Source organism: Mchenga conophoros, linkage group LG13 (genome assembly GCF_057382185.1).
Source record: "Mchenga conophoros isolate Kocher_MC1m ecotype Shallow Benthic linkage group LG13, M_conophoros_male_GT1.1, whole genome shotgun sequence".
In the NCBI taxonomy this organism is placed as follows: Eukaryota; Metazoa; Chordata; class Actinopteri; order Cichliformes; family Cichlidae; genus Mchenga; species Mchenga conophoros.
In genome coordinates this window covers 11,621,125-11,648,169 of record NC_140538.1, presented here as the reverse complement: position 1 = coordinate 11,648,169, position 27,045 = coordinate 11,621,125, and the positions used below count along the sequence as shown (strand labels likewise).

The 27,045-nt window shown below is 40.9% G+C and overlaps 1 protein-coding gene across 1 annotated transcript in view; it reads right to left on the bottom strand.

Annotated features, from left to right (window-relative positions):
- The window catches only part of pcnx2 (pecanex 2), a 39,781-nt gene continuing 12,736 nt past the window's right edge, over positions 1-27,045 (bottom strand). The window contains exons 14-40 of the mRNA XM_085296464.1: positions 26,625-26,778; positions 23,930-23,962; positions 23,396-23,567; positions 23,169-23,279; positions 22,856-22,947; positions 21,937-22,046; positions 21,503-21,611; positions 20,957-21,049; positions 20,698-20,848; positions 19,475-19,616; positions 17,541-17,718; positions 16,836-16,944; positions 16,620-16,749; positions 15,270-15,328; positions 14,924-15,139; positions 14,592-14,845; positions 12,420-12,653; positions 11,939-12,042; positions 10,045-10,189; positions 9,701-9,931; positions 7,815-7,972; positions 7,586-7,702; positions 5,590-5,762; positions 2,978-3,144; positions 2,806-2,880; positions 2,472-2,648; positions 1-400 (exon numbers count right to left, since the gene is read on the bottom strand). Of these exons, the coding sequence (XP_085152590.1) occupies positions 227-400; positions 2,472-2,648; positions 2,806-2,880; positions 2,978-3,144; positions 5,590-5,762; positions 7,586-7,702; positions 7,815-7,972; positions 9,701-9,931; positions 10,045-10,189; positions 11,939-12,042; positions 12,420-12,653; positions 14,592-14,845; positions 14,924-15,139; positions 15,270-15,328; positions 16,620-16,749; positions 16,836-16,944; positions 17,541-17,718; positions 19,475-19,616; positions 20,698-20,848; positions 20,957-21,049; positions 21,503-21,611; positions 21,937-22,046; positions 22,856-22,947; positions 23,169-23,279; positions 23,396-23,567; positions 23,930-23,962; positions 26,625-26,778 (3,868 nt within the window). The 3' untranslated portion in view covers positions 1-226. The remainder of the gene's footprint in view (positions 401-2,471; positions 2,649-2,805; positions 2,881-2,977; positions 3,145-5,589; positions 5,763-7,585; positions 7,703-7,814; positions 7,973-9,700; positions 9,932-10,044; positions 10,190-11,938; positions 12,043-12,419; positions 12,654-14,591; positions 14,846-14,923; positions 15,140-15,269; positions 15,329-16,619; positions 16,750-16,835; positions 16,945-17,540; positions 17,719-19,474; positions 19,617-20,697; positions 20,849-20,956; positions 21,050-21,502; positions 21,612-21,936; positions 22,047-22,855; positions 22,948-23,168; positions 23,280-23,395; positions 23,568-23,929; positions 23,963-26,624; positions 26,779-27,045) is intronic.

Here is a 27,045-nt window from a genome sequence, read left to right as displayed (position 1 = left end):
TCGTTTAAAAATGTCTTTATTTTTATCCTCTGCATCAAAGACTGTGTTTTCAGACTTTACATTCAGACAACAGGGTGAGACCACATGCTGAGGACAGAGGAGGCAGGTTTGTGTGCATGGGTGCTCTCTCATACAATCTTCTTTATTTATGTGTGTATAACTCTTCATACAGTCCTGTCTGTATGTGGGCATGAGTATGGGCACTGTCACAGATGTGTTTTCTCTCTCAGACAGTCTTTTGATCAGTTGGGTCTGGAACTGTTGAGGCAGATGTTGAATCCTCCTGGGTCTTGTCTAATCCCTGGCTGCAGCCCTGCTCGCTTAACTGTGTGTCGTCTTTCACCGTGACTGCAGCGTTGGAATTGCTCGCGTCTATACTCTCATATGGCTCTGATGTCCACTGAGGAAGAAAGGAAGAGAGAGGAGGCCGGTTTCAGGCACAGGAGAGCATTCGCTGTTTGTATAAAGCAACTAGCATGTTCGAACACAACAAGAATATCAGACGGCAACTCTGATCGTACCACTCAAAAGTGTCAAATGATGCATGAGAGTAAAAATCTGATTTTCACTTTGTTTTTTTCCTCTATTTTAATTCTTGACGTCACAATTTGGGCTCCAGGAGTACAAAACAACCGAAATGAGTCTCACTTCTTCAACTTTTTTCAAAACTTCAAACAGTAAAAATATGGGACTCTCTCCACTGGAAAAAAAAAAACCCCACACAAACATTTTTTGCCATGCACAAAATTTGGGGTTATGTTAAAATTTAGACTTAATAACTTAAATTTAAAATTCTTTTCTCTGAAGTTTCAGTTGGCAAGTCTAAATTTGGAGATAATAACCTGAAATGTTGACTTCTGAATCTTAAAGCAATTGTTTTTCCAGCTGCTGAAACAGGCTTCCACAGATTGATCGGTAGGTTTAGAGCAGCCTGAAGCCTGAACATTTGGCTCACAGAGACTCCTTGTAAATCCACTGACATCCTTATTTGAAACCCTGGTTATCTTTAATATGAGCATCCACCTGAATAACAGTGAATACATGGCAGAAAATAAGGAAAAGCAGAATACGGGACTGTGAATAAATATACGCCGCCCCCCTTCCTGATGCATTAGTTTTGTGCATATTTTCACACTGTTGTTTCAGACCATCAAACTAATTTTACTATTAGACAAAGTCATACAAAATGCAATTTTTAAATAATGATTTCATTATCAATCAACCATTTTTAAAAATTACCCCCTTGAGTGGAAGCTGAGTTCCATTTCACTAGCAACACCCAGGCCTGATTACTGCCAGACCTGCTGAATTTTTAACAAATCACTTAAATAGAACGTGTCTGACAAAGTGATGTAGATTAAAAAGTCTCAAAAAGTAACAAATCATGCCACGATCTAAAGAAACTCAACTATAGATGAGAAACAAAGTCATTGACATCTATAAATCTGAAAAGCTTAGAATAGCATTTCTAAGGCTTTGGGACTTCAGCAAACCACAGAACCATTTTCCACAAATGGTGAAAACATGGAACAATGGTGAACATTCCCAGGAGTGGCCGGCCTACCATAATTATTCTATATTCTATTCTAGAAGTTCACAAAAAAACTCAGACCAACATCTAAAGAACTCCAGGCCTCACTTACTACAGTTAAGGTCAGTGTTTGTGATTCAACAAAAAAGCAAGAGACTGGCCTTGGAAAACGTCCAAGGACAAAACCACAGCTGACCAAAAAGGCTCATCTCACATTTGCCCTAAAACATCCTTAAAAAGAGAAACTATTCTGTGGACAGACGCGACAAAAAATGTAGTTTTTTGGAAGGTTTGAGTCCCATTACGTCTGGAATAAAACCAACAACATTTTATAAAATTAACATGATACCAACAGTCAAACATGGTGACAGTTCTGTGAGGGTATGGGGCTGCTTCAGGACTGGGACTATTTACTGTGATTGATACAACCATGAATTTTGCTCAGGTTGTCCTTGAATCTCAAATATATTTGGATTATGCAGCAGCAAGTTCACCTCTGAATGGCTCAAAAAATCAATTACTTTTTCACACAGGGCCAGGTAGGGTTTTCTTTCCCTTTACTATATGAAATCATCATTCAAAAACTGCATGTCGTATTTACTCTGATTTTTCTTTGTCTAATATTAAAATTGTAAATCCAATTGAATCTTCTCAAACAATAAAAATGAGCTGTGCTTTTAGACAGACACTGGATGTGAGAGAAATATCAGTCTCTTATCTATTGGCAAAAACTGCAAACAAGCTCCTCAAGATGTTGAACTTTTCCCTTAGTATTTAAAACCTCTACAAAAGCAAGACAAGCAAGTCAAACTAGGAAAAAGTGTGCACTTGTTTTTCTGTATATGTGTACGTCTAACTGCTGCCTACCTAGTCTAAGCTGTGTTGTGGAAACAGTCTTAAGTGGGTGCAGAATTCAGACAGTGCTCTTTTCCCCACCCACCTGTGTGGCTCTGCTGCTGGACCTATGTGAGGGCCCGATGGCAATGTTGACACTGGAGGATGACTGTGTATCGGTGGTGTTGCCCCCTTCAGCAGCGGACAACCCGGAGATAACCAGGCCGCTGGAGAAGCTACGCTTCCCAAACAGCAAGCTGAGTGTGGATGAAGATGAGGAGACCTGGCACCACAAGGAACGGAGATATTGCAGTTCTGTTATAATGTCATACAGTAAACACTAAGGTGATTTATAGGAACATCAAGAATCTCAGTTTTCAGATCTTCCATCTGTCGGCCATGTGTTTAGGCATGCTGCATTAGGAGTGTACAGTTCCTACCTGACTGGAGCGCTGCTGATGCTGCGCTGCCTGAAGCTGCGCGCTGATGCCACCTGCTCCTGAGAGACGAGGGACCTGGAGACAGACAAAAATCCTCTTTACACTCTTAGTAAGGGAGCACAAAAGCAGCTGCAACCGAGAAAAGTAAGCTTTTTACAATGTGTGCGTATACCTGGGAGAATATAGAAGCTATGGAGGTGTTAAAGGACAGCTGACTGTTAGACAGACGCTGGACAATCCCGTTATTGGAGCCCGAGTCCAGGATTGGGCCAGACTGGCTGCTGACAGGGGGGCGCTGACTCTGGGGCTGCACTGATCGACTGCGGTACTCTCTCCTGGCTGTAGAATTAAAAACGTGAACATTTGTAATGAAACGCAAGATTTAATAACCTAATGTACAATTTAAAAAGCACGTTATATTTGACTTCAGGATTTTAGTTTAGCTATGTGGCTCTCTGTGGTCTCTTAAAAAATAAAAACACTGGTACATCTACGTATTTGGACACCACCATAAAAAAAACAACAAGATGTTAAATGAAGACTTTCATTTTTCATTTTAAAAGAGTTTAGCAAAAGCATTGCAGTGATGTGGTGATCAAAGTTGTTATAATGTTAACATAAGTAAATTGGGTAAATAACTTTCAGAGTTGAACTAAAACCATCTAAAACTATAGCCAGTGAAAATTTCAACTCAAACACATGTTTTGGGTTGTTGGAAGACAAAGCGATGACACAGAGCAGTTTTGCTGCTCACTGGTTGAGATTTTGTTCCAAAGAAAATTGTCTTTTTTCACGATTCCTTCCAGGTTGGTGAGAGTCCCAGCTCCAGATGCACTGAAGCATCTCTACAGCATAATACTCCCACCATGTTTCACTGTGGGGATGTTATTTGTTGGATTGTACGCCTCTTCCTTCCAAACATGTTTTCCAAACATGAGCAGCATCTCTGTGGCCAAAGACCTCTAGTTTTGTCTCATCTGACCAAAGGGCGCACTTCTAAAATGCTTGATCTTTGTCCAGGTTGTTCTTAGTGTACTTCAGTATGACTTGAAGGCTTCTCTTCTGAAGAAATCAAGATTTTCTTGCACCGAGTACATACCTGTGCAGGTCTCCATCGAGACTACAATTCCCAGCCGGTCTAAGTCATTTACTAATGTCTTGGCAGTTGTTCTGGCGTCTTTACACACATCTCTCAGTAGTTTTATTTCCAGAGAATTTAAAATCTTTTGCCTCCTATCTCTGCCAGGCTTGTTCTGTACTGTGTGGCTCTCTTTGTGTTTCTTGATGATACTTTTCAATCCTCTTCTTTACACTTGGAAAAAAGTGACAACTTTGTATATCCATCTCCTGCTTTGTGAGTATCGAAAATTATTTTTCTCAAGTTGAAACTGATTTCCTTTGTATATGGCACTATGACACTTTCTCAAGTGACAGCTCAAACCCTTACTGAAGTTTTTTTTTTTATACTGTGTGTAAATTGTGCTTTAGAGTTCAAAAGTTGACCTTATTTTTACCTCATAAGTAAGCAGCCTGGTCATTAGTTACATGCGAAAAACTGAGTTAATCCCATGCTTGTAGAAACACCTTCTGCTGCATGAGTGACTTTATCGGTTTCTCACATAATTGTGGAACAGTTTTGTCCCACTCTTCTTTACAACATTGCCTCGGGTTATTGAGGTTTCCAGAGATTCATTTTTGTCCCACACAGTTGGGTTGTAGTCTGGACTTTGTCCCATTTTCCTTAATTCTTTTCTTTTTCGGGCATTCTGTTGGAGTTTTGCTGCTGTGCTTAGGATCGTTGTTTTGTGGAAAAACCTAATTTCTTTCAAGTCATAGCTATTGGATAAAAAGCCTCATATTTGATTCCAGAGTACTTTGACACACAAAAGAATTCATAATGGACTCAAAAACCGCAAGGTTCCCAGGCGCTGTGGCTACAAAACACACCAAAATCATTACCTCTTCGCCACCGTGGTTAACAGTTGTTATGAGGTGTACGTTCTAATATGCTGTGTTTAGTTTTTGCAAAACATGGTGGTTTCGATTATGACCAAACATCTCCACTTTGTCCTTGTCTCTCTACAGGACATTGTTCTGGAAGTCTTGTGGTTTGTTCAGATGCAACTTTGCAAACTTAAGCTGTGCTGCCAGTCTTTTTCTAATCATACTGTCATTAACCTTAACATTTAACATGGTAAGTGGAGCCTGTAGAGTCTGAGATGTTCACTCGTCATTCACTCCTCGAAGATCGTGGCGTTGTGTTAACACACACCTGAAGGCTCCAGACCATCAAACTGCCAAAACATCTGCTTTCATAGAGGCAGCCACACTTGTTGATGATCAATTAATCAAATGCATTTGATTAACAGCACCTGGATCTACTCAGTACGACCTTAACGCTACTGGAAGCAGTGCAAGTGTACTTAGTTTTTCATGTGATTGCACAGAGTAGTCTTTCCTGCAGTGGGAAAACCTCTCCCAGTGAAAATTTAGTCTGATTGTATAGAACTATAGGAAAATGACCCTATTGCGTAATTCATCTTTGATGCTAGTAAACACTTTTCTGATAGGTTTATATTCCCTTTGCTTGTTTCAAATATAATATAAAACTACATATTATTTTATAAAGCAGGGTCAGAGGGTAGGCAATGTGACAGACTATCATTTAGGGTGGGGCTTAGATTTGAAAAGTTACATAGCTTGACTTTGGTTCGTGTGATTAAAAACAAACAAAACCCAAGCATTATTAGGTTTACATCGAGATTGTAGTAGAAGAATTTGTACCAGCGTTGCGGTGTCTGTGGCTGTGTGCCGTCCTGGCTCTGTGCTGGCTCAGGCTGTTGGATGTGACAGAGGATGGGCGGTTGTGGCTCAACGATGATGACCCACCGGCACCGCAGTCCACATCCTCCATATTCATGCCGCTGTTACAGCTGGTCAGGTTGTCCTTACGCACCCTGCAGAACACAAGCACACAGCTCTGATTTATTTATTCATGTCCACATCAGTGCAAGGGATGCACACAGGCAAGGGGGACGTTCAAAAATTTACAGAGCCTTAACTATCAGCACTGCTTAAACCACACACACACACACACACACACTCAGAGATGTTACGTAACTGTGCTAACATATGTGGTGGTGGTGGTGTTCCTCGTAAATTAGTTAAATGTGTTCTGGCTGGGGAGGCTTGATCCATCTCCTTATCTCCTTTTCTACTTAGTCGAATTAAGACAACACCTTTCAGTCAAGGCGGATGAAACAGGCTTAACAAACTAATCTAATCTGAAAGCAAAACTCTGCCCCAAGAAGCTTAAGGGCGAACTGCGCAGTTACAAAGACACACACCATTAGCTGACCTGCAGAGGTTAATGCAGCGCCTGTACGATAAGTTCTACCGAAGGTATTGTGTAAATGATGGAGAGAGAAACAAAAGGCAGGATGAAACTGGGGCTGAAGGAAGAGAGAGCCAAGAGAAGGAGGTTTCTGCATAGCAAAGCAGAGAGTTAAAGCTTTCAGCTTCCCGCTTACTCTGTAATCCAGCTGTCTATTTCTCTCAAACATGCACTCGCACTGTCCCTGTACATGTATTTAAAACTACATCAAGTTGGCAGAGAAGCCTCTTCGCAGCACTGACTACCTCCAAGTCAATATCTGTAAATCCACAGAGCAGGCAAGGCTCCCACTAAGCAGGCAGCCAGAGCATTACACTGCAGTTTGCATCTTATCCAGAGTGATTTATACTAAATGCAACCAGCTGAATAAGAGCATTAGGAAGCTGGCATAAACTGCTTTATCCCAACTTTTTCCTCTTTTGTCCCGGAGACATAAGGCCTTCTGTAACAGCTCAGAAATATATATAGATATATATCAGATTTCTGATATGTAATCTTTGTGACTTACAAAATGCTATTAAGTAGATGATGCATTTTAGAAATCGCCTGGAGAAAAACAGAGAATATATACTTATTAGGAGTAACCACAATACTTTTGTACTCATCTCTGTTCTTATTCACCTCTTTGAAAGGCAGGCAGCTTCTGTGGCAAACTAAAGGGTTATCAAGGCAAATAAAAATACAGTCTTTGAAAACACAGAATAAGGAGACGATTTCAAACAACGAGTAAGTAAACAGTGCATCAAAACAATGGTCAAACTAAAGCAAAAGACAAAATGATGGTAAAAAGAGCTGCTGAGACTTAGAGGCATTTGTCAGTGAATTTCAATGCATACTATATCAAGAGGAAAATCCATAACATCTGCAACTGATGCACATGAAGCAATTGCACCGTCACAAACTGCAACTGTCCACTGGGCATGTGATGGGCCACACTGACCATGCACCGTGTGCCGGAAAACTACTACAACTTACTTTCTGCGGTCTTTGCAGCAGATAATTAGCTAGTCCAGAGATTCAAATCTTCTCTCCTGAAATGATTTTGTCCCAGTTTCAGAGATGAAATCAACTAGATGATTAGAAGAAATATGAAAGTTTTTGTCCTCCAAATATTCCAAATAAAGAGTGTGTTATTCAAGACTCCTCAGAGGCTCATGTTCAACCAGACTGAACCCATGACCTTCAACTTACAGCATCATCTTCTTACCCATCAGAGAGAACTAAATAAAGTCTGTTTTCTGTTTATCTTTAGCATGTGAAAAAAAAACAACTAATTTTGAAGCACAGTCACAGGAAGAGATTTGGAAAAGGCTGAGCCTGGAAGGCAAGGATGAAAAAAGAATAACAAACTGCACTTTCTACTTAAGTGGGACAAAATGTACTGACCGCAGCCATTTAGAGCAGAGCCAGGAACGAATGGCATCCAGGCTTAAAGCCCCTCCTCCAATGCCGCGTAGTGTACCGTGTGTTCCTGCGTATGAAGTTGTCAGAGGTGACACGTACCTAAAAAACACAAAAAGAAAGAAAGTTAAACAGAGAAAACGTCTATGTGAGTGGGCTAAATACTTCTATTGAAGCAAATTAAGATTTTTCTGTGTAATAATTTGGCACGCACATGGGGTAGCCGAGTGGCTGGTCACAAGAAGAGTTGACCATGTTCCTCAGTGCTTGCTTTGAGTTTTGGATGCTGCCTCGCTCCGGGTTTCGGTTCCTTAAAAATATCAACTCCTGCTGCTGTCCTGCCCAGAGGCCTCGCACACACTCCTTATTGATCTGAAGAGGTACGGAAAAAATAGAAACAATCATACAGGAGTACAAAGTCCAAACACGAGAGAAGATCCAGAGAACATCTTGTTTGTTTTATACAAAAAGCAATGTGTGAATATGACAATGCTGTGGCCTTATAATTAGCATGTTTTAAGGTGCTTGTGTGAGGATTTTGTAACATTTGGGCAGCCTTGGGCCTTAGGGTCATGGGAATGAACTGTTCCTTTGTAATCATCATCTTATTTTAAGTGGTGTAAACTTTCAAATTGACCTATTATACTGATTTCTAACTCCATGTCAACCAGCCTCTGGAATAATTCTGGATATGTGACCACTCTTCTTGGCAGAATTTGTAGACTTCATTTACATTGGTTAGTTTCTTGGCACAGGACCTTCTTTGAAGTGTAGTCCACAATTTTTTAATACGGTTGAGGGCAGGGCTGTGGGAAGATTAATGTTAGCTTGTTTTATCAGTTCCAAAATGAGTTTTGATTTGCATTTGGGATATTTGTCCTGTTGGGACAACAAATTGTGTCCAAGTTTCAGTCATCCAGCTGTTGACATGAGATGATATAAAAATTGCAACAAAACAGCCCTAGACCGTGATGCTACCACCACCATGCTTGGCAGCTGGTACAGTGTTCTTGGGTTTGAAAGCTTCCCCTTTACTCCTCCAAACGTATCCCTTGTCGTTGTGGCCAAATAGCAGAATTTCTCTCTAACCATAAAACATTTTGTCAGAACATATTTGGCTTGTCCATGTGGACAGCTGTAAATTTCAGTTAATCATGAAGGTGCTGATTTTGGAGCAGGAGTTGGTCGGTGCCCTCAATTTACATGCAGTTTAGTGACAAGTTTGAGCCTCGGTGGTTCTTAGGATTTGCCTGAAATTCACGTTTTCTCTCATCTGAGGGTGACAGATTGGGTCTTCTTCAAGATCTTGGTAAAATAGTGATACCTGTACTTGTACAGTCTTGGAATCTGGAGACCTTTCCAACTTGTGTAAATCTACAATTCTCCTTCTTCACTGAGTTCCTTGGACTTCCCATTTTTTCTGAGTATTGGTCAATCCAGTGAGTGTTGTTGAACAAATCCTTTTTATGCTGGCAAAGAGAAACTAAGATATGTAGTCAACCATGATCACCAACGTGAAGTTAATAAGCTTTGGCCTAGTCGAGTTAAACGACGCTGAAGAACTTTTAACGCCACTGATTAAAATATTTAACTGAGTGTTTGCATATATTTGAGCCTTTATATATACTTTTGACCCTGTGTGGATTAGAGAAAATCCAAAATAAATTCATACTTCCAAATCTTGTTTTTTTTTAAGTCATTAAAGAAGTATGCTGTACAATCATTCCACCCTGGAAAAAAACAGCTCAAAGAAATCATTAAAAGCCCAGAAATACCGTGAGATGATGAGTGTATGTTATCCAGATGTGCGCATTTTCAAAAGTCTGTTTGACATCCTGAAGGGAAAGCAGCAACTCCAGAATCAAAAGGAGTTTGAACAGAAGAAATTCAAATTTGCGTGATTTATTTACACTAAGATTAAAAAGCAAAAAAAGCCACGATTATGTTCTATCATAGATTTGGAAAAGTGATAGTGTTGGTTTGTTTATTGTCAAACCTTTGAGACCAACCTTCTCCTCATAGGTAGGCAGGATGCTGTCACACTGTGCACACAGCATTTAGCTGTTTAGTCATTCAGCCAGAAAATTAAACGTATTTTACCTTGATGACCTTGAAGCTGAGGTGGCGTTTGTACAGCATGATGATCTTGTACTCGTCCGTGCCATCATCAATCATGTGTCTCAGAGTGAGCAGCGTGTCACGGCTTGACAGCACAGCCTTACGCCAAGCGGGATCGCTCTCGTGGCAGATTACGAGGTTGCTGCGGTAGTTTGTGATGGCTTCGTACAGGATAGACGCCTCCTCGGTCTCTTCCAGACAGGTAAAGTGATCCTGCAAAAGCAGGAAGGTCATCATGAAGTGTTGAAGGAAATGTTTTCTCTATAAGGTGTATTTCCAGTACAGTTTGAGACTAAAGGTTGAAAAGCTACATGCTCTCGCTTTACCTGATGCAATTTGAGGCTCATTCTGACTGCAGGAGCCACCACCTTCTGGAGGAGGTCGAGATCAGTGAAAACCCACTCATCCTTAGTGGCGATGCGGAAGTCGCCTTTAAACAGGGTGTTGAAACCGTACAGAAATGATTCAAGACTTTAAAGAGGAAGGGAGGGATTTGAGGGGGGGGGATAAAGGAAACACAAAGATAGAGAAATAAAGGATGGATTATAATAACATATTTTAGATTAGATTACAAGACATAATAACACTGCAGAGTCAGAGGTATGTTTGAATGACGGGGATGTTTAAAGATTTATCCACTGGCTCCCCCTTCTGGCGTTTCTGTTTAGCACCGGGTAATATGTACAACATGAGACAGACGTTCCAATAATTTGTGCATGTAATCTCAAATGCAACAGAAACATTTTTACTGTGTTTTAAGATCAATTTACCATAAGCATTTAATTTCATTGGTTTCCATTCATTTTATTTTAATGGAACAAGTTTATCTACTGCCAAAGTGCACAAAGGAGAGGAAGCAGACTGAAGAGGTCGACACTCTAACAACACACAGGGTTTTAAATTTAGATTCAGATTCAGATAACTTTATCAGTCCCGAAAGGGCAACTTGTTTGCAACTTACCCACAAAACCTACATATATGGTCAAACACACAATCTATAGTATATACACATTGTCAAGGTAGAGATCAGCAAAGAATGAGGTCAAAGCAAAACAGATTCTTAAAGAATAAATAAATGTATTAAAAATAAATAAATAGACAAAGAAGAACAAATGCCTAAAAATGAACAGTCACGGAAAAAACTCATCTAAATGATCCCTGCAAGTAATCTAATAGCTGAGGGAATGAATGATTTCACCTCCTAAGACCCGAACTCTTTCATGGCATGCATTTTATATTTTTCTTTGCTATTTGGGTTGATTAGGACCTGATGAATGTGAAAGCAAAGAATTACCAGATTGTTTTTTTACCTAATTTTTGTTTTTGAGAAAAATGAGATCCACATATGAGGACATTTGTTTCAAATTTTGATAGAACAGTGGCAGTATAATGTCCTCGTAAGTGGATATCAGGCCCTTGTAGAGAAAAATTAAGTATTGTGGTCTAGACATCCCAAAATGTGATGTCCACATATGTGGACACCAGGTCCTAGGAGGTTAAAGTATTTGTTAACAATTACCACAACATCACTGTTGACGGTGCTTTTCCAGTGTCCTAAAACACCCTTCAGCTAAAGAAATGACACATAGTAGCAAATAAACCAACTAAAAATTCATTATATTCCCATAGAAAAGTCACACCTGAATAGATTTTAAACACAGTCAAACATTTCTACATGTTTACAACTGAAGCACATTAAGCAGCTGTAACCGTCTTACTGTTACATGACGGCACCTCTGCCTTTCTTGTGTAACTTCAGCTAATGGAGGCACAAATAAACACTTTGCTCACACCGAGTTCTATGAAAGACTAATGGGCTACCAAATATTTGCTCAAAGTGATGAGCATAAGCCTATGCTGTATAAAGACCTTAATAATATTTCCACACAGCTCACTTCACAGAGGGATTTGCAGGCCAGCCAAACCAGTCACGCACTCTAATATTTCACTGGACTGCCTTCAGCTTTGATAGCCTATAACTGTCACAGCATTTATTTCTGACCACAGTTGGATTTATTTATTTATTTAGTCAAATTCTTTCATTGATGATGGGAGAGTCAGACTGCTGCATGAAGTCTTCTCTGCCAGCTGAAACATATTGATTAATGCAGTAATTATGCAACAGAGGGCTTTTATGTGTTCGCTTTGTTAAATCCAGGTGGTGACCATTTTTGTGGCCAGGCAGTGTATGTGTGCTGTTTTTGAGTCAGACAGGCTTACCTGTTGGACATGTTGTGTGACGCAGTGCCAAGGGATCTCCTCCCCAGGACGGAGAGAGCATAAGACAGAGTGACCAGAGGAGAGTCTTCATCGCTGTCCACAGGCTGGATATAAGCACAAACACACGGATGAAGGCAATGGCATATGGGCCAGAGATAAAAGTAAGTACAGATTCAAGCATTATGAGTGCTATATGGCAATTTGCAGCAGTTTATTTTCACTGTGCAACTCTTGCTTTCTTTCTTACTCATGTCAGATTTCTAAACAAGTAAAAGCAGAATGACAATAAACAAAATTCCTTAAAGGAGACGTAAAACATTACTGTTTCCAGCTTCTCAAATCTGAAATATATTCTAGTTTTTCTTCTTCTTTCAGCATTTTAAGCATTTGGGCTCGTGACTATAACCACATTAAGTTGCAGCAGAGTGTAAACTGAAACTCGCAAGACGATGTTTAATAGAACAGTGTTAAAGGGACGTACCGTCTCCATTTTCCCAGCACAGTGCTGGATCCACTCCAGGTAAACGTTGCAGAAGCTGGCACGCGTCACCCCCTGCAGGCAATGCACATAGTCCTCATCGATCTTCACGCTAAAGACCTGAGGGTCGCGCTCAATGTGGTGCCACTTGGTGTAGGACTGCAGCGCCTCCTGAATGGTGGCATCCTTGAGCCATGTAGACAGTTTGGGAGAGTGGACCAAGTAGTAGATGATACTCTGAAAAGGAGATTGAGAAAGAATGGGTCAGTAAGTAAAAACTTAATACTCACTCAAAAGGAAGACGTGCTCTTGTACGTACTGCATTGCTTAGGATGTCTAGAGTCCTTTATTGCCATGCTGCTATTTGTAATGGTGATTAATGCATAAGATGCTAATTAATTTGTCATTTAAACTGCTTAACCTTTGTGCAGGCAACTCTTTAAGAGCCTTTTGAGACGAGCTGAATGTTCAATTTTCAGCCTGCCTCTGAAGTGAGGCTGACTGAATGCATCAGGGGTGAATGCATTATTAAACCGTGCAGGGTTCCCTTTAATAGCAGAGATTAATTTGAATTTATTTGACATGACAAAATCTGATCTTAAGTGGAAAGCAAATTCCCACGTAAGAACAGTGACTGCAGGTTTCTCTGGGGTCAGTCACATGTTGCTGTCAGCGAGCAGAGCCTTTTTGTCCATCATCAGTGTCTAACCTCACAAATATGCTTCTGGAAGAAGCATATTTGTGGGCCTGATCTCTGATAACAACGAGACGGCCTACCTGAAGGAGATTAGGAATCTGGAGAACTGGTGCCAGAGGAACAACCTCCTTCTAAACGTCAGTAAGACAAAGGAGCTGATAGTGGACTTCAGCACTAAGCAGGAGAGGAACTACCAGACCCCCGTCATCAACGAGTGCCCAGTGGAGAGAGTGGACAGCTTCAAATACCTCGGAGTTCACATCACGCAGGACCTGTCATGGTCCTGTCACATCAACACCGTGGTGAAAAAGGCCCGACAGCGTCTCTACCACCTCAGACGCTTGAGAGACTTCCAACTGCCCTCCAAGGTGCTCAGGAACTTTTACTCGTGCACCATAGAGAGCATCCTGGCGGGAAACATCTTAACCTGGTTCGGGAACAGCACCATGCAGGACAGACGAGCTCTACAGAGGGTTGTGCGGTCAGCTGAGCGCACCATCCGCTCCGAGCTCCCTGACCTGCACTCAATCTACAGCAGGCGGTGCTGGACCAAGGCCAGGAAGATCGTGAAGGACCTCAGCCATCCCAACAACAGACTGTTCTCTCTGTTGAGGTCAGGAAAGCGATTCCGCTCCCTGAAGACCAACACAGAGAGACTGAGGAGGAGCTTCTTCCCGCAGGCGATACGGTCTCTCAATCACACCACCACACAGTACTGACCCACACATACAGTTCTTACACACACACTGGACTTTCTGGACTTTGTTTTTGCACAACACTGGTCACTATATTCTTCATTTCCGGTTAATACTTGTACAGCTGCTGTTATTGTGTATATATTTATTTATATTTAGATTTCTTCATACATTCTTATATAGTTCTATATTGTGTATTGTGTATTTTGTTGTACAGTTATTTTATTTTCAACTTTAATTTATATATTTATCTTTATCTTATTCTTCCCAGTTAAATTTACCCTTCATTCTAATTTGTGTTGTACAGTTATTTCATTTTTAACCTTAATTTATATTTTATTCCTTCCTAGTTAAATTTACCCTTTTTAATTTTTCATATTTATTTCCTATCTTATTCATAGCCTTTTCCTTTTTTTGTTTTCTTTAGGTCACGAGCAGTTGTCCAAGCATTTCACTACATATCGTACTGTGTATGACTGTGTACGTGACAAATAAAATTTGAATTTGAATTTGAATTTGAAGAATGTTCAAAAATTCCCATAAACACACTCCGAAATCTTGTGGAAAGCCTTCTCAGAAGAGTTGAAGCTGTTTCAGCTGCAAAGAGCGGGCCAACACCATATTAAACCCTTTGGATTAAGAACAGGATGTCATTCAAGTTCGTGTGCGTGTGAATGCAAGCGAGCAAACACTTTTTTAGCAATATAGTTTGAAATGTTTTGATGCCCTGTAAACGCACATACTCTGTGAATCTGGAAGCTTCAGGTTGGAGTGTAAATGTACCTTCAGGTAGTAGGTGATGAGCAGCTTTCGAAGATCGTACACTTGCAGCATGGTGGCAGCATTGTTCTCACTGATGCTGTAACCCTCCAGCAGGTACTTGGTGGCCATCACTTCCCAAGCCAGCCAGCGCAGGTTGAAAGCAGCGTTGCATGACAGCATGTGAGGCAAGTGGCCCGGCTCACAGCAGCAGCATGCGTCATCTTCCTCCACGCCCTCTGTGATGGCCTCCACCTCGCGCTGCTGACAGTACGTCCCTGGGATAGAGACATGGAGTCATAAGTAAAGCAATAAGATACCTTTGCCATGGACGCGATGGGATGGCTGTACTTTACCTCTGAACTCTAAACCCCTCAGCTGGAAGGTGACCAAACCATTGCCAATCTCTATGAGGTGGACCAGGGCGTTGAGGTAGTCAGAAGCCAGGATGAAACAGTCCCCAGCGCTATAGTTGCCCCATCGGCCCAGCATGAGATCACCACAAAGCGAATGCTGCAGTGATCGAGTCAGGTACTCATAAAAGATGGAGTTTAGGTTGTTATCGTCGCAACCTGCAAAAGAAGAGCCAGAAAAACAGATCAAATGTGCTTGCTGCCTTATCTGATACTAAAATACAAGATGCTCTTTGTGTTGGGGGAATGAAATAAATTAAACTGATTTGATAGTCCAGTTAAAGCTCACCTGTCTCCTTGTCCACCTGGGACACCAGCCTGCTGTTGGAGTTATCAATACGTTTTGTGCTGCAAGGAACACACAAAGAAGCATATCTGTGCAACACTGACCAAATGTTTTTCCTGTATGTGCTTATACATCAGGTTAAAAGCTGATAAAATATATCATGCAATCCCGTATGAAGTGTCTCACTATAAAACTACTGTATGCTTTTATTTCACTTTATTCCTGCTCTGCTGTGACTGTTCTGCTATACTTTCTGTGTCATGTTGCATTGCTGCTCATCTGAGCTTCACTGTGACAACTTGAGCAAACACTTCCTATTTCAACTGACTCCAGCTGAGGTGATGCTGTCAGTGATTTCAAGGTTTCAGGTCTAACACTGACAGTGTCACCTAAATATAGTCGTGGGGTAAGCTTGCACATGAAAGCTCTGGGAGTATTTCTGGCGTGCTCTCAGGGTGCTGAATGCGTGCAGTCTCTCACATCAATAAGTAAGAGGGAACAAAGACACTTTATTGTGTAAGCAGCTAAGTGTGAGACAGAAGGGGAGCTCAGTTCAAAAGACAAAGATTGATTGCTTCTTCAGTAAATAAAAAAACAGATGTGCAAATTACAAACTGGAGAAGGAAGTCACGACTCAGTATTTATCCTACCACGTAAGCCCATTTAACCACGTAAAAGCCTAATCAAAGACAACTTCTACATGAGCTATAGGGCCTGGACACCTTGTAGTCACTGAGTTGATCATGTGCTCCTCTATATATCAAAGTATTGTGGAGTCAAATGTGAGGCCATGTGCTGTAGCGTTCCAAAGTGAAATGCTGTGGGGGCACTTTAACAGAGTGGGCCAAAATTCCTCCACAGCAACGTGAAAGACTGACAAAGTCATACAGAAAATACCTCAAGTTATTGCTGCTAAAGGTGGTACTATAAGCTACTGAACCCTGAGGTACAATAAGCTTTTCAAAAAAATTGCATAGACATGTGAAAAATTGTTTTTTCACAACTGCAAATCATTTTTTTAACACAGCTGGGTATTGTAGTTTTTAATTAAAATGACTCTAACTGATGAGGACTATTTTTAGCCACATTTGCAGCTGGACTGTGCAATTCAAACGTGTAAAAAAAAGGACCATGCAACAGAATACAAGTCTACCTCATTAGTTTGTTTTAATTAGAAACGACAGCTCTGCAGCACAGAGGAAAAAAAGGCTATTTTAGTAAAAGCTAAACATATTATTTATTTTCATGAGCTACACTAATAATGACCTGTTCTTTAATTTTCAAGAATTCCTTAATCTGGACCATTTGAGAGACTGACGGCACATTCACTTAATTTCCTCATCAGGCCCTTACTTGTAGTTTCTCTCCCAGAACTTAATGGGCCTCGGATAAGAGGAAATGAAGATGGCACTGCCCAGGAAGGGGGCGAGTGGAGTGTAGAAAACTGTGGTGAGCAGAGTCTGGAGCAGCAGCATGGCTGAGTCTAGACGCACACACACGCCAGTCAAGGAAAGAAAAAACAGGCACTGATACACTTTCACACACTTGCAGGTCTTAGAGAAAGGATACGAGGCACAGCAAATGGCTGAGCAAAGGCATGAAAAGCGCTGCCCCAGGCGATCTGCCAGGGAGCGATGTAAACCAGGATGAAATGGAGTTTCAGCAGCAGCTCGCGCATCTGGACAGAAAGGGAAGCACACAGTCAATCCTCTGAGAGCCGCACAGTAGCGACAGCCTTATTTAACTGCCTAGCTTCATATACGCTCTAATTATTCTGCAAGGTTCACGACAGGCACATATTAACAGAACACAAAAGGGAAGTCTGTTGAAGGTTTCATATTTCAGTCACACTTTCTTTGGTTTCTGTCAATGGCTGCACATAGAAACACACAAAAACACACCTTTCAATCGCAAATAAAAACATGTTTTTGTTGCTCTCAATCAGCTTGAAGTTACTATTTTTATTATATTTTTGAGAATCACTTTCAAAAGGTTTGTCAGCAGATTTAATTTTGATTATTGTATTTTCTCAGACTTTACCAGAGCATGACTAGCACTCTCTGTTATGAGTAACTACCCTTTGCAAAATTGATGAGTAAATTAGCAGTTAGCATTCAAGTCTCAGCTGTTGTGTATAACAGTTTCTTTGTGACCTTGTTTCTGCTTATCACAAATGTGTGCTTATTTCTATACCCACTAAGTATTGTATACGTGTAAGATAACCTCCTGCATTCTCTCATGTGGTCCTCCAGAAATCATCGGTGGCTCTTTTACCTTGTGGAACACAATGGACATGATGAAGAAGTCCAGCAGGAAGCTCTCAGAGGCACGTGGACAATCGAAGTGAAAGAAAATGAGTGTAAAGAGCAGAGTGAGAAACTGGAAGCTGGGGTTGCAGAAGGATGAGCGCAGGAGTTTCAGTCCAGCGACTGTCGTCAGGAGAACATCACAGCTGAAGAAAGCACAAACAAGGGCACAAAAAAACGATTAAATCCCCCTCCTTAATGGGCTCTGTACTATCTTTTCATTATCTAAGTGGATAAGCAGTCGCACCAAGCTGACTGTAAATTTTACCAGTTAACCCAGGACGTCACATAAAAGGATTGATGTTGGCAGAATCTGATCAATCAAAGATCTACCGTATAAATAAAGTAAATGCTGAACCTTGGCCATCTTTGCTCCAAGGATAGGGTTAACCCTTTGTATACTCCTTCGTCAAGTGTCAAGATGCAAGAGGATCTTCTTAAAAATGTTTGCTTTTACCTTCAGTGAGATATTGTGTGGCGATGGCTATCGTTTACGAACACTATTTAAGGCTGTGATGAAGTGTGAAGATAAATAACTTCTGTAGGTCTCATAGTGGACATCATGTTCAAAGAGTGCCGTGGTCCTTAGTAACTCTTAAAACCACAGAAAGCAGAAGCTCCATCATCAGTGCTTGTAGTCAGGGACTGGGTGGTGTTGGTGTGATGCTGTTGTTCCATGATGAGTGTGTCTCAGAAAAATGTGATGCTTGAAAACAGAATGGAGGAAACCTGATCAATGCATTTCAGCATGTTGACCCGGATGAAGGGCACAGGCCAAAATGCTGTTCTTTATACAAGTGACGCTGGAGACGTGACTTCTTTAGGCATTTGTTTTTCTCTATGCACCTTGGAATTAGGTGAAGTTAAGCTAGAAGCTTCCATTCTGTTCACAAGCCAAAATGGTGAATGTGTAAGTTAACAGAGTTTTCACTGTTACAGCTATATCGTTAAGATGTTGTTTTGACCTTGTCCTTTCAATTTGGACTGTAAATTAATTCTCATACAGCAATAAAATTCCTATAAAACTGTTTGCAGCCAACAGGGGAAAAAAATCAAGTTCCATCTAAGAATCTAGATTTATAATTGCAGCTCATCACGGAAACATAAAGGCATCAGACACTAAAACTTTAGACCCGCCTACTATCCCAAGGGGTCTCCCACGAAAGTTGATGTGATTTTTCAGAGAATTAATTGGTCAGTAGGAGGTTAGGTTCGGAGCATAAGTTACCATGGCAATATACCATGGTCAGTAAGAAGTGAACCACCACCTTTGTAGTCCAGCAAACCCAGGGTTAACCCTGAAGTTACCTGGTTAAGATGAAATCTTAACCTTCCCAGTGCATACTTCTGGATCCGGTCTATAATTGTAATAAAAACACATTCGGCACATCCACTGAATAAACCAACTACTACTACTGCGAGTATCATCACATTTTGTAGAGTCACAATTGAGAATTATTAGATTAGCTTCAATAACATCAGTGTCAGTCATTCATTGTTTTATGGCTGCTACTTGGTCTCCTATCTGCAATTTTAATTAGGTGGAATTGTCAAACAAATATTATTTGTTGCCATTTTTCAAATTCCACTGGACTTTTAATAAGCAAAAGGAAAATTATTATTATATTATATTATTATATTATTATTATATTTGAAAAATCTGCAGCCGACTGTCTGCCTGTTCTGCAAAGCCATGTTTTGAACCGGTCACAATAATACACATGCATTCAGTGACTCCTAAAAGCTGTGCTCTTTTCTAAACAGCAACTTGGTGAATGCCTGCGTGTGACCTCTGTAAACTGTAGCTACAAAAACATAGGTTACACTAGAAAATAATGATAATTAAAATCCAGAATGTGGAATCTTAAATGTGATGCTGTATGTTTTCTGTGGTCCACTTACTGGATTCCCAGCTTCTTGCGGTGACTGAGAGCAAAGCCATCATTAGTGAGCGCGCTCAGCACAATGGCGGGGTACACCACGTATTTCTCAAAGCACAGCAGTCCCACGTACAGGCGCTCAAACCACATAAGCACCGCGTCCTCTGCAACACATGACAAAATTGAAAAACCCATGAACGGAGCAGAAATCACAAGATTCCAGAGCACAGTTAGCGGGGACACATTTTAAGTTTAGAGTCTGACCCGCTGGTGGCGCTACAGCAAAATCCATCCACCCCGGCTCATTTCACAAAAACATAACGGCAAAGCAATACAGTAGTTATGTAGATGTTTCAGTGTGGGCTAACCAACAGACACAGCCATACTTTAGGTTTCACCACCATCGTGAAAAATCAGCGTGACTGTGTATAAGCAGGCAGGGTGTAGCAGTGCAGACCATTTCATTTATTCCCTCCATAAATTCAATTCAATTAATTCATATAGTGCCAAATCATAACAACAGTTGCCTCAAGGAGCCATCATTTAAAACCCATGTATAGCAAACGATATGACATAGTACTGGATCTGTTATTTCTCTTGTAAACACAAACTACTGACTGAAAATAAAGAATAAAAAACACGAAACAATACCAAAAAGCTACCTTTGTCTGCTTTCTTATTCAGCAGAGGTCATCACAGCGAGTAGCTCCATGTTTGATATGGCAGAGTTTTTTACACCCGTCTCAAAAATATTCTAAAAAGTGTCATCTGCTTTTGATTTTTAAACAAAGTTTCTTTTTTTCCCTTTCCTTTTGGCCTGCTCAAGCCATGCCTGGACTTGCACCACCTTACTTATCTGAGCTAATTGTGTATAGACCAGCAGGCCCTCTTCACTCTCCCAATGCTGATATACTTCCCTAAAGTGCTCTTATCTCCAGAGTGGCTTCCCATTACATGATTCTTTTTGAAGAGACTGAAAACCTGCCTTTATTTAATTCATTACAAGCCTTTACTCTTGGGCCCATCAGATTTCCACTTAGCTAATGTTTTTTAATGTGGTTGTGATATTATTTTAGCGGTATATTTATCCCATGTACTTGCATTAATTAGGTAGCGGGACCATGCTGCACACAGTGATTGTGCACTTTTATAACCGAGTGACTGATTGCTGTTACGCTAACTGTATGGTTTTGCTATTTGCACGCACATACTTCATTATTAACTACATGCAGTAGGGATACTGACCTCTGGGTTCAAACTGGTAGTACTCCTTGGTCTTGAGGACTGGGTGGGAGATCCACAACCAAGGGTGATGCTTCCTGAGCTGGGGGATCAGGTAGTGGGTTACAAACCCCACAGTCCCCGCCAGAGCATACAGCACTATGGTCACAAAGGGCTGCACACATGGGTATATAATAAAAGAGACATAAGATGAAATTATTGTGCCAGAAGTAAAGATCAAATGTAGAAGGCAGTGTAAAAAGCAGAAAACAAGTTGAGCCACCTTGAGAGACAGAAACACGGTACTCGCGGTGATGGCGAAGGTTAGGATGTAGGCAACGGAGCACACAATGATGTCCGACAGCAGAATTTCTTTCTGCAGAGCACAAAAGTGAGGGACAGCTGCAGTCATTCATAATCCACATGAAAACGCATATCCAGCTCATTTAGGTGTGCGATTATTCCTGACTATCTGCGCTGAGCCGCCAGTTTTTGGAGATCAAAGGCACAGGAGCACAGGAAGAGTTAAGCTTTAGAATCTCCATTAATGCTGTAAAAGGCGACGGGAGGTTTGCGTTCTCTGATGCATAATTCCCTTTAATCACACATAGTGATTGCCAGCAAACACTGATTCATCATCTCACCTTTATGCAGTTTATGCCTGCTCACGCTGTATAAATTCAGAGATGCACAGAGATAATGAGGATTGATTTTCTGATAATTATTATCCCAGATTAACCTGAGCTAACAGGGACAGGCCTGTAATCCTGGGGCTGATAATAACCTGAACCTCACCATCTTCCACTAATATGAAGATAAATATTGTTACCATGGAATTCTGCAGTTTCTCAGGTAGAGGATCTTTGATGTTTGTATCATCCTCTTCCTCTTCGTCACTCTCCACAAGCGCAGGCATTATCTTTGACTTGATTAGAGATCTGAGAATAAGTATTTTACACGTTTAGATTAGTAATGACCGATGATAATAGGCAGCTAATAATAACAGAATTTATTTATGAAGCTTTTTAACAGCTTCAAATAAAACTTCTGAAGAATACAAATAAAGTGAGTCAGTGACAGTTTTTTAAATAGTATAAGTAGTATCAGCATGTTTCATCGGAGTTATCAACCATCTGCTTCCAGTTCCTTGTGTCAATGATTTCAGCTTTTTCAGCTTTTTTTAAATAAAGAACAAGAGGCTGCTCGCAAGCAAACACACACCCACGCACACACACACACACACACACATCGCGTGATACTTACAGAAGTACAGAAGGGTCACTGCTTTGTCGGCTGAGGTGATAGGAAAGCACCACTAAAAGGCCACAAAAACCAGAGAACAGGGCTGGGGTGTGCTGCTCATCCCATGGTTCCTATAAACACCAACAAACACACACACACAGCAATGTGAGTTGTGAGTGTGTGTGACATGTGCTTGACTAGCAACACCTGTGTGTCACAGTCTTGGGTCATGCAACCCAGTGTTTTGAGTTTCACTGTATTTTGTTATTCATTTATGTTCTAGCTTAGCTTATCCAGTTATTTCTATTTTGCCTAGATTGCTGTTATAGTTCATTGTTTTGTAGATTCCCCTTGTGTTTTCACTCTGTGTTTTGGTCTCACTTACCATTCATATTGTCATGTCTGTCTCATCTTTTTTCCTGTTTTATTTTGAAAGAGTCTGGTGTTCTTTGTTCATTGTATTTAGTTTCACCTCCCCTGTCCCGTCATCAGGTTCATGTGTGTCAGCTGTGTCCTCATGTGTCTCCACTTCTCATGATCACCTCGTGTGTGTATTTAAGTCCTCGTTCATTGTCGCGTCGTCTGTGTATCTAGTCAGCGTCTAGTTTATTTCTGCGTCTGTGCTTTCTGCTTTGTTTGCCACCTTTAATCCAGCAAAAATAAAGGCTCGCTTTTCGTTTCAAGTTCAGTGCTGTCTCCTCCACTGTGTTTGCACCTGGGTCCTCACACTTCCACACACAGTCTGCCCTCCCTTGCAGACCGTGACACTTTGTTTAACTGAAGATTATTTTAAAAATTCCTGTACCTGTACTACATGCTTCCCTCTACTCCTTTAACCATTTAGGTGAACACAGCATTAGTTCAACAGGAAAGGAAAAAAGTACGAAAGAAGAAGATAAGTAATGTTACATCCTCTAAGTGCTCTTCCTCTGTTTCCTACCTTGAGAGCGCCGAAGCAGAAACCGTAAAGCAGAGACAGAGCAACCAGACTACGCAAGATGCTGTACACTGCAGAGATGAGACTGGTGGCAGCTGAGACACACAAGTTAGAAAGGTTAAAAATACATACAGTGGTTTAAAATGGCAACAAACTAACTCAGAAGATACTTTTTACTCGATGGCCCTGAAAATCTGTTCTGTCTTTGTATGTATGTTTATGAATAAACAACCAAAAGTTACAGTTTATAGTGAAAATAGGAACTAGGATCTGAATTAGCTAACACGAGCAATGCTAAAATCAAGAGATTAGAAACCTGTTCCTCCAAAAAAGTGCATGTCAATCTGCTCCAGCAGGTAGATGGTAAAGGTGTTGATCTGAGGGAAAAGGCCCACCAGGAAGGTGATTGGGAAGCAGTAGGTAAAACCTGTGTAATGCATAAAACAAAAGACATTTTTATGTATTTATCAAAGGAAAGAAATACTGTTAGCATACTGCAAGCAACTGCATCTGCATGTTTTCTCCTGTTGCATTTATCCCTACCCACTAGGAGGTCTCGTAAGAAGCGCAGAACATCATAGCAGACGATGGTGACTCCATAAAGGCTGGAGACCGGCAGATCCTTCCTCCTCAGCAGCTGCTCCAGCACCCAGATCAGAGCACAGAAAATGCAGAAGTAGGCCGCTCGGCTGTAGGCCACCAGTTGGTTGTGACCCTGGAGACATAGAGGGATGCCACCTGTAGGGGTTTACCCTGATTTCCATCACAGTAAGATAACACCTACACCAAAACACCTTCCTGTGTTTTCACAGTAATATGACACAACTACCATAGCGTCAAATAAGGCAGATCCTCTGTAGCCACTCTGCATGTTCACCAGTCAAAGCTCAGCAAAATTATTCACATGGAAAAAAGGAACTGTTTTGAAATTCATAACATCATATATCAAAAACTGCCACACTGAAGAGGAAGAGCAGTCACACGCACACACAACAAGGATGCACGTGTTTCCAAATTATTAGTGATTATTATACAATCTTTTCAGTATTTTTTTCAGTAACAAAGAAACAAACTTACATGAGTTGGTGAAGCTGCATCTGGTTGAACACTCTGCAAAACAAACCCATAAAAGCCAGTTTGAAAACAGCAGCAATAATACCAACTTTAGTCTGACAACATCCATCCACCAATCCTTTCATCTACCCATTCATCCATTTTCTGCTGCTTATCTGCGTCATTGGGTTATCTGTGTAAGTATCCACTGTAAAAGCTACGATTTAGAACCTCGACTTCACTTCAGATCAATCCTTGACTGCTGTTGAACTGGAGATGGCTGTTCATGTCTTCATCTCCTCCTACTTAAATTATTGTAATTCACTATTTTCTTATCTGTCTAAAGCATTTACCAATTTCCTTCAATCTTTCCAAAATGCGGCTGCAAAGCTTTTAACTCACACGCACAAATTTTGATCATATCAGCCCATTGTTAAAGCACCTGCAGTGGCTTCCAGTCAGGCTTAGGTTTCAGTTACAAACCTTGGTTCTTACTTGTATGGCCTTGGGTGAAGCCCCCAACTATATCATCAAATTACTCCACCCCTATTCACAATGCTGGATCCTTAGGTCCTCGGATAGAGGTTTTCTTGTGATCCCACATACTAGTCTGAAAACTAAGGAGGATTATGCATTTCAAATCTTAGCACCAAAACTGTGGAATAGCTTAACACTCTCTCTTCATGTTCGGGTCATGTTTTTGTGTTCTCTGTTGTTTTATTTGGTTCATGTGTGCTCATTCTGACCTCACATTAGCTGTCTTTTTTACCGATAGTCTGAAAGGCACTTTATGACTGCTTTCTTGCCTCAATAAATACATTTTACTTTTACTTTACTTTTACCCCCAGATCTTCCTCTCACTAACCAACTCCTCTAGCTTTTCTGGGGGGACAGCAAGGAATTCCAAAGCCAGCTTGGAGATGTAATCTCTCCAGCGTGTCCTGTGTTTGCCCCGAAATCTCCTGCAGGGGGGGACATGCCTGGAACATCTCACTTAGACTGTATCCATGTCAGATGCCTGAGCCACCTCAACTGGCTCCTTTTGATGTGGAGAAGTAGTGGCTCTACTCCTAGTCCCTTCCAAATAACCAAACTCCTTACCCTGTCTCTAAGGCTGAGCCCAGCCACTCTTTGGTGGAAGCACATTTATTCAGTCACCAAGCAGCAGAACACCAAAGCCTCTGCTTTTGACTACCACCTGACCAACAGGAGGGCTGGACCATAGGCCAGAATGAGCCACCTGGGTAGGCCCTGGCCACCAGACACTCACTGATGAGCTCCTCCAGCAGACCTGGTTCCTAGTATCCCCAATCCAGGAAAGTTAACATAGCCCAGTGTTGTTTTTTTCTATAGAGTAAGTAAGTAAGTAAGTAAAATTTTATTTATATAGCACATTTCTAGATAGAGATCACAAAGTGCTTTACAAGATATAACAGATTAAAAAGACAAAATACAAACAAAGTTAGCAAAAGGCAGTTTTAAAAAGATGTGTTTTTAGCTGTTTTTTAAAAGTAATCAATGAATCGGCGGATCGTAAATCCTGAGGAAGGGAATTCCACAGTCTGGCGGCCACAGTAGCAAAAGCTCTATCACCCCTAGTTTTCAGTCTCGTATACTGAATGACAAGTAGGCCCTGACTACTCGACCTCAGAGACCTACTAGGGGCATAGGGCTTTAAAAGTTCAATGATATATGGTGGTGCTTGTTGTTGAAGAGCCTTGAAAGTTAAAACCAAAATCTTAAACTGGACTCTAAATTCAACAGGAAGCCAATGTAACTGCATGAGCAACGGTGTTATATGTGAAAATTTAGAAGCTTTCGTCAAAAGTCTTGCTGCAGCATTCTGAACGATCTGCAGACGCTCCAAAGAACCTTTATTTAAACAAGTAAACAGGGAATTGCAATAGTCCAGTCGTGAAGAGATAAAAGCATGAATAACAATCTCCAGTTCGGTATAGGATATAATAGATCTCAATTTAGAAATATTTCTTAAATGATAAAAGCAAGACCGAACAAGAGATTTAACATGACTATCTAACGTAAGAGCAGGATCAAGGATAATCCCTAAGTTCCTGACAGATGGTTTTACAAACGTTGAAAGAGGACCAAGAGCATTTATTATACTGGGTATATGTCTATCTGGGGCACATAAGAGGACTTCGGTTTTACTTTCATTTAGTTGGAGGAAGTTGAGATCCTATGAATCACAGTTAATCTGGCCATTCACTCAGGGCCTGTTTGCCTTTGGAGATCCTATATAGCACATAACTCCAGGGATCACCAGGACATACAAATCTCTCCACCATAATGAGAGGGCGATTCATGGATGAGAAAATATGCAGCATAACATAGTGGGAGTTTAGTGTCTGAGGTAGGTCATCATTTCCTTGTTTCTGTATATATCATATTTCATTATATTTGACTAAATATTCTCTCTGGAGGCTGGAGGGTCTATAAAGCAGTGACTGACTAAATTAGTGTGCAGGCTTTGCTGCATTTCAGCAGAGAGGAAGTGAGTGGGAGTAAACAGGAACTGGCAAGTCTGAGGTCAGTTTTACTTTTTGTCTATATTTAGTGCCCATGGCTAATATTTTGACCTCACACTTTATTCCTTAAACGCAGCACAAGCTGTACCTATTAATGTGGCAATTACATCATGTTGGATTTTGTCCTCAGTTTGATATACAGCATCTTTATCCTGGACTGAAGACTTTTTTACCTTCAGTAATGAATAGTGGCAGCTGGCAATGACCAGACAGAACTGGAAGATCCAGAAGTCTTTGAAGCACCCATGGTTGAGAAGCACAAAACCCAGAAAGGAAACCAGGAAGGCCATGAAGACTGCAACTAGATTCTCCAGAACATCCTGGTTTCTATTATAAAAAAAAGCAGCACATGCAAAAGGCAGAGACAGGTCACAGCAGAGCCTCTAATACCTTATTAGGAAGGAAGAGTGCAAAGAAAAGAAGTGACTCAAAGAGAGACCTGATGCTGAACAATGTTCTTCACCACACAGTGAAGGATACAGGAGATATAAATACTAACGTGACATACAAAAACTCATCTCTAAAATTTTGTATGTAAACTAGATTTTATTTTCAAAGTGTGAACAGCTGGAAGATCTTACAGCAGGTTTTGTG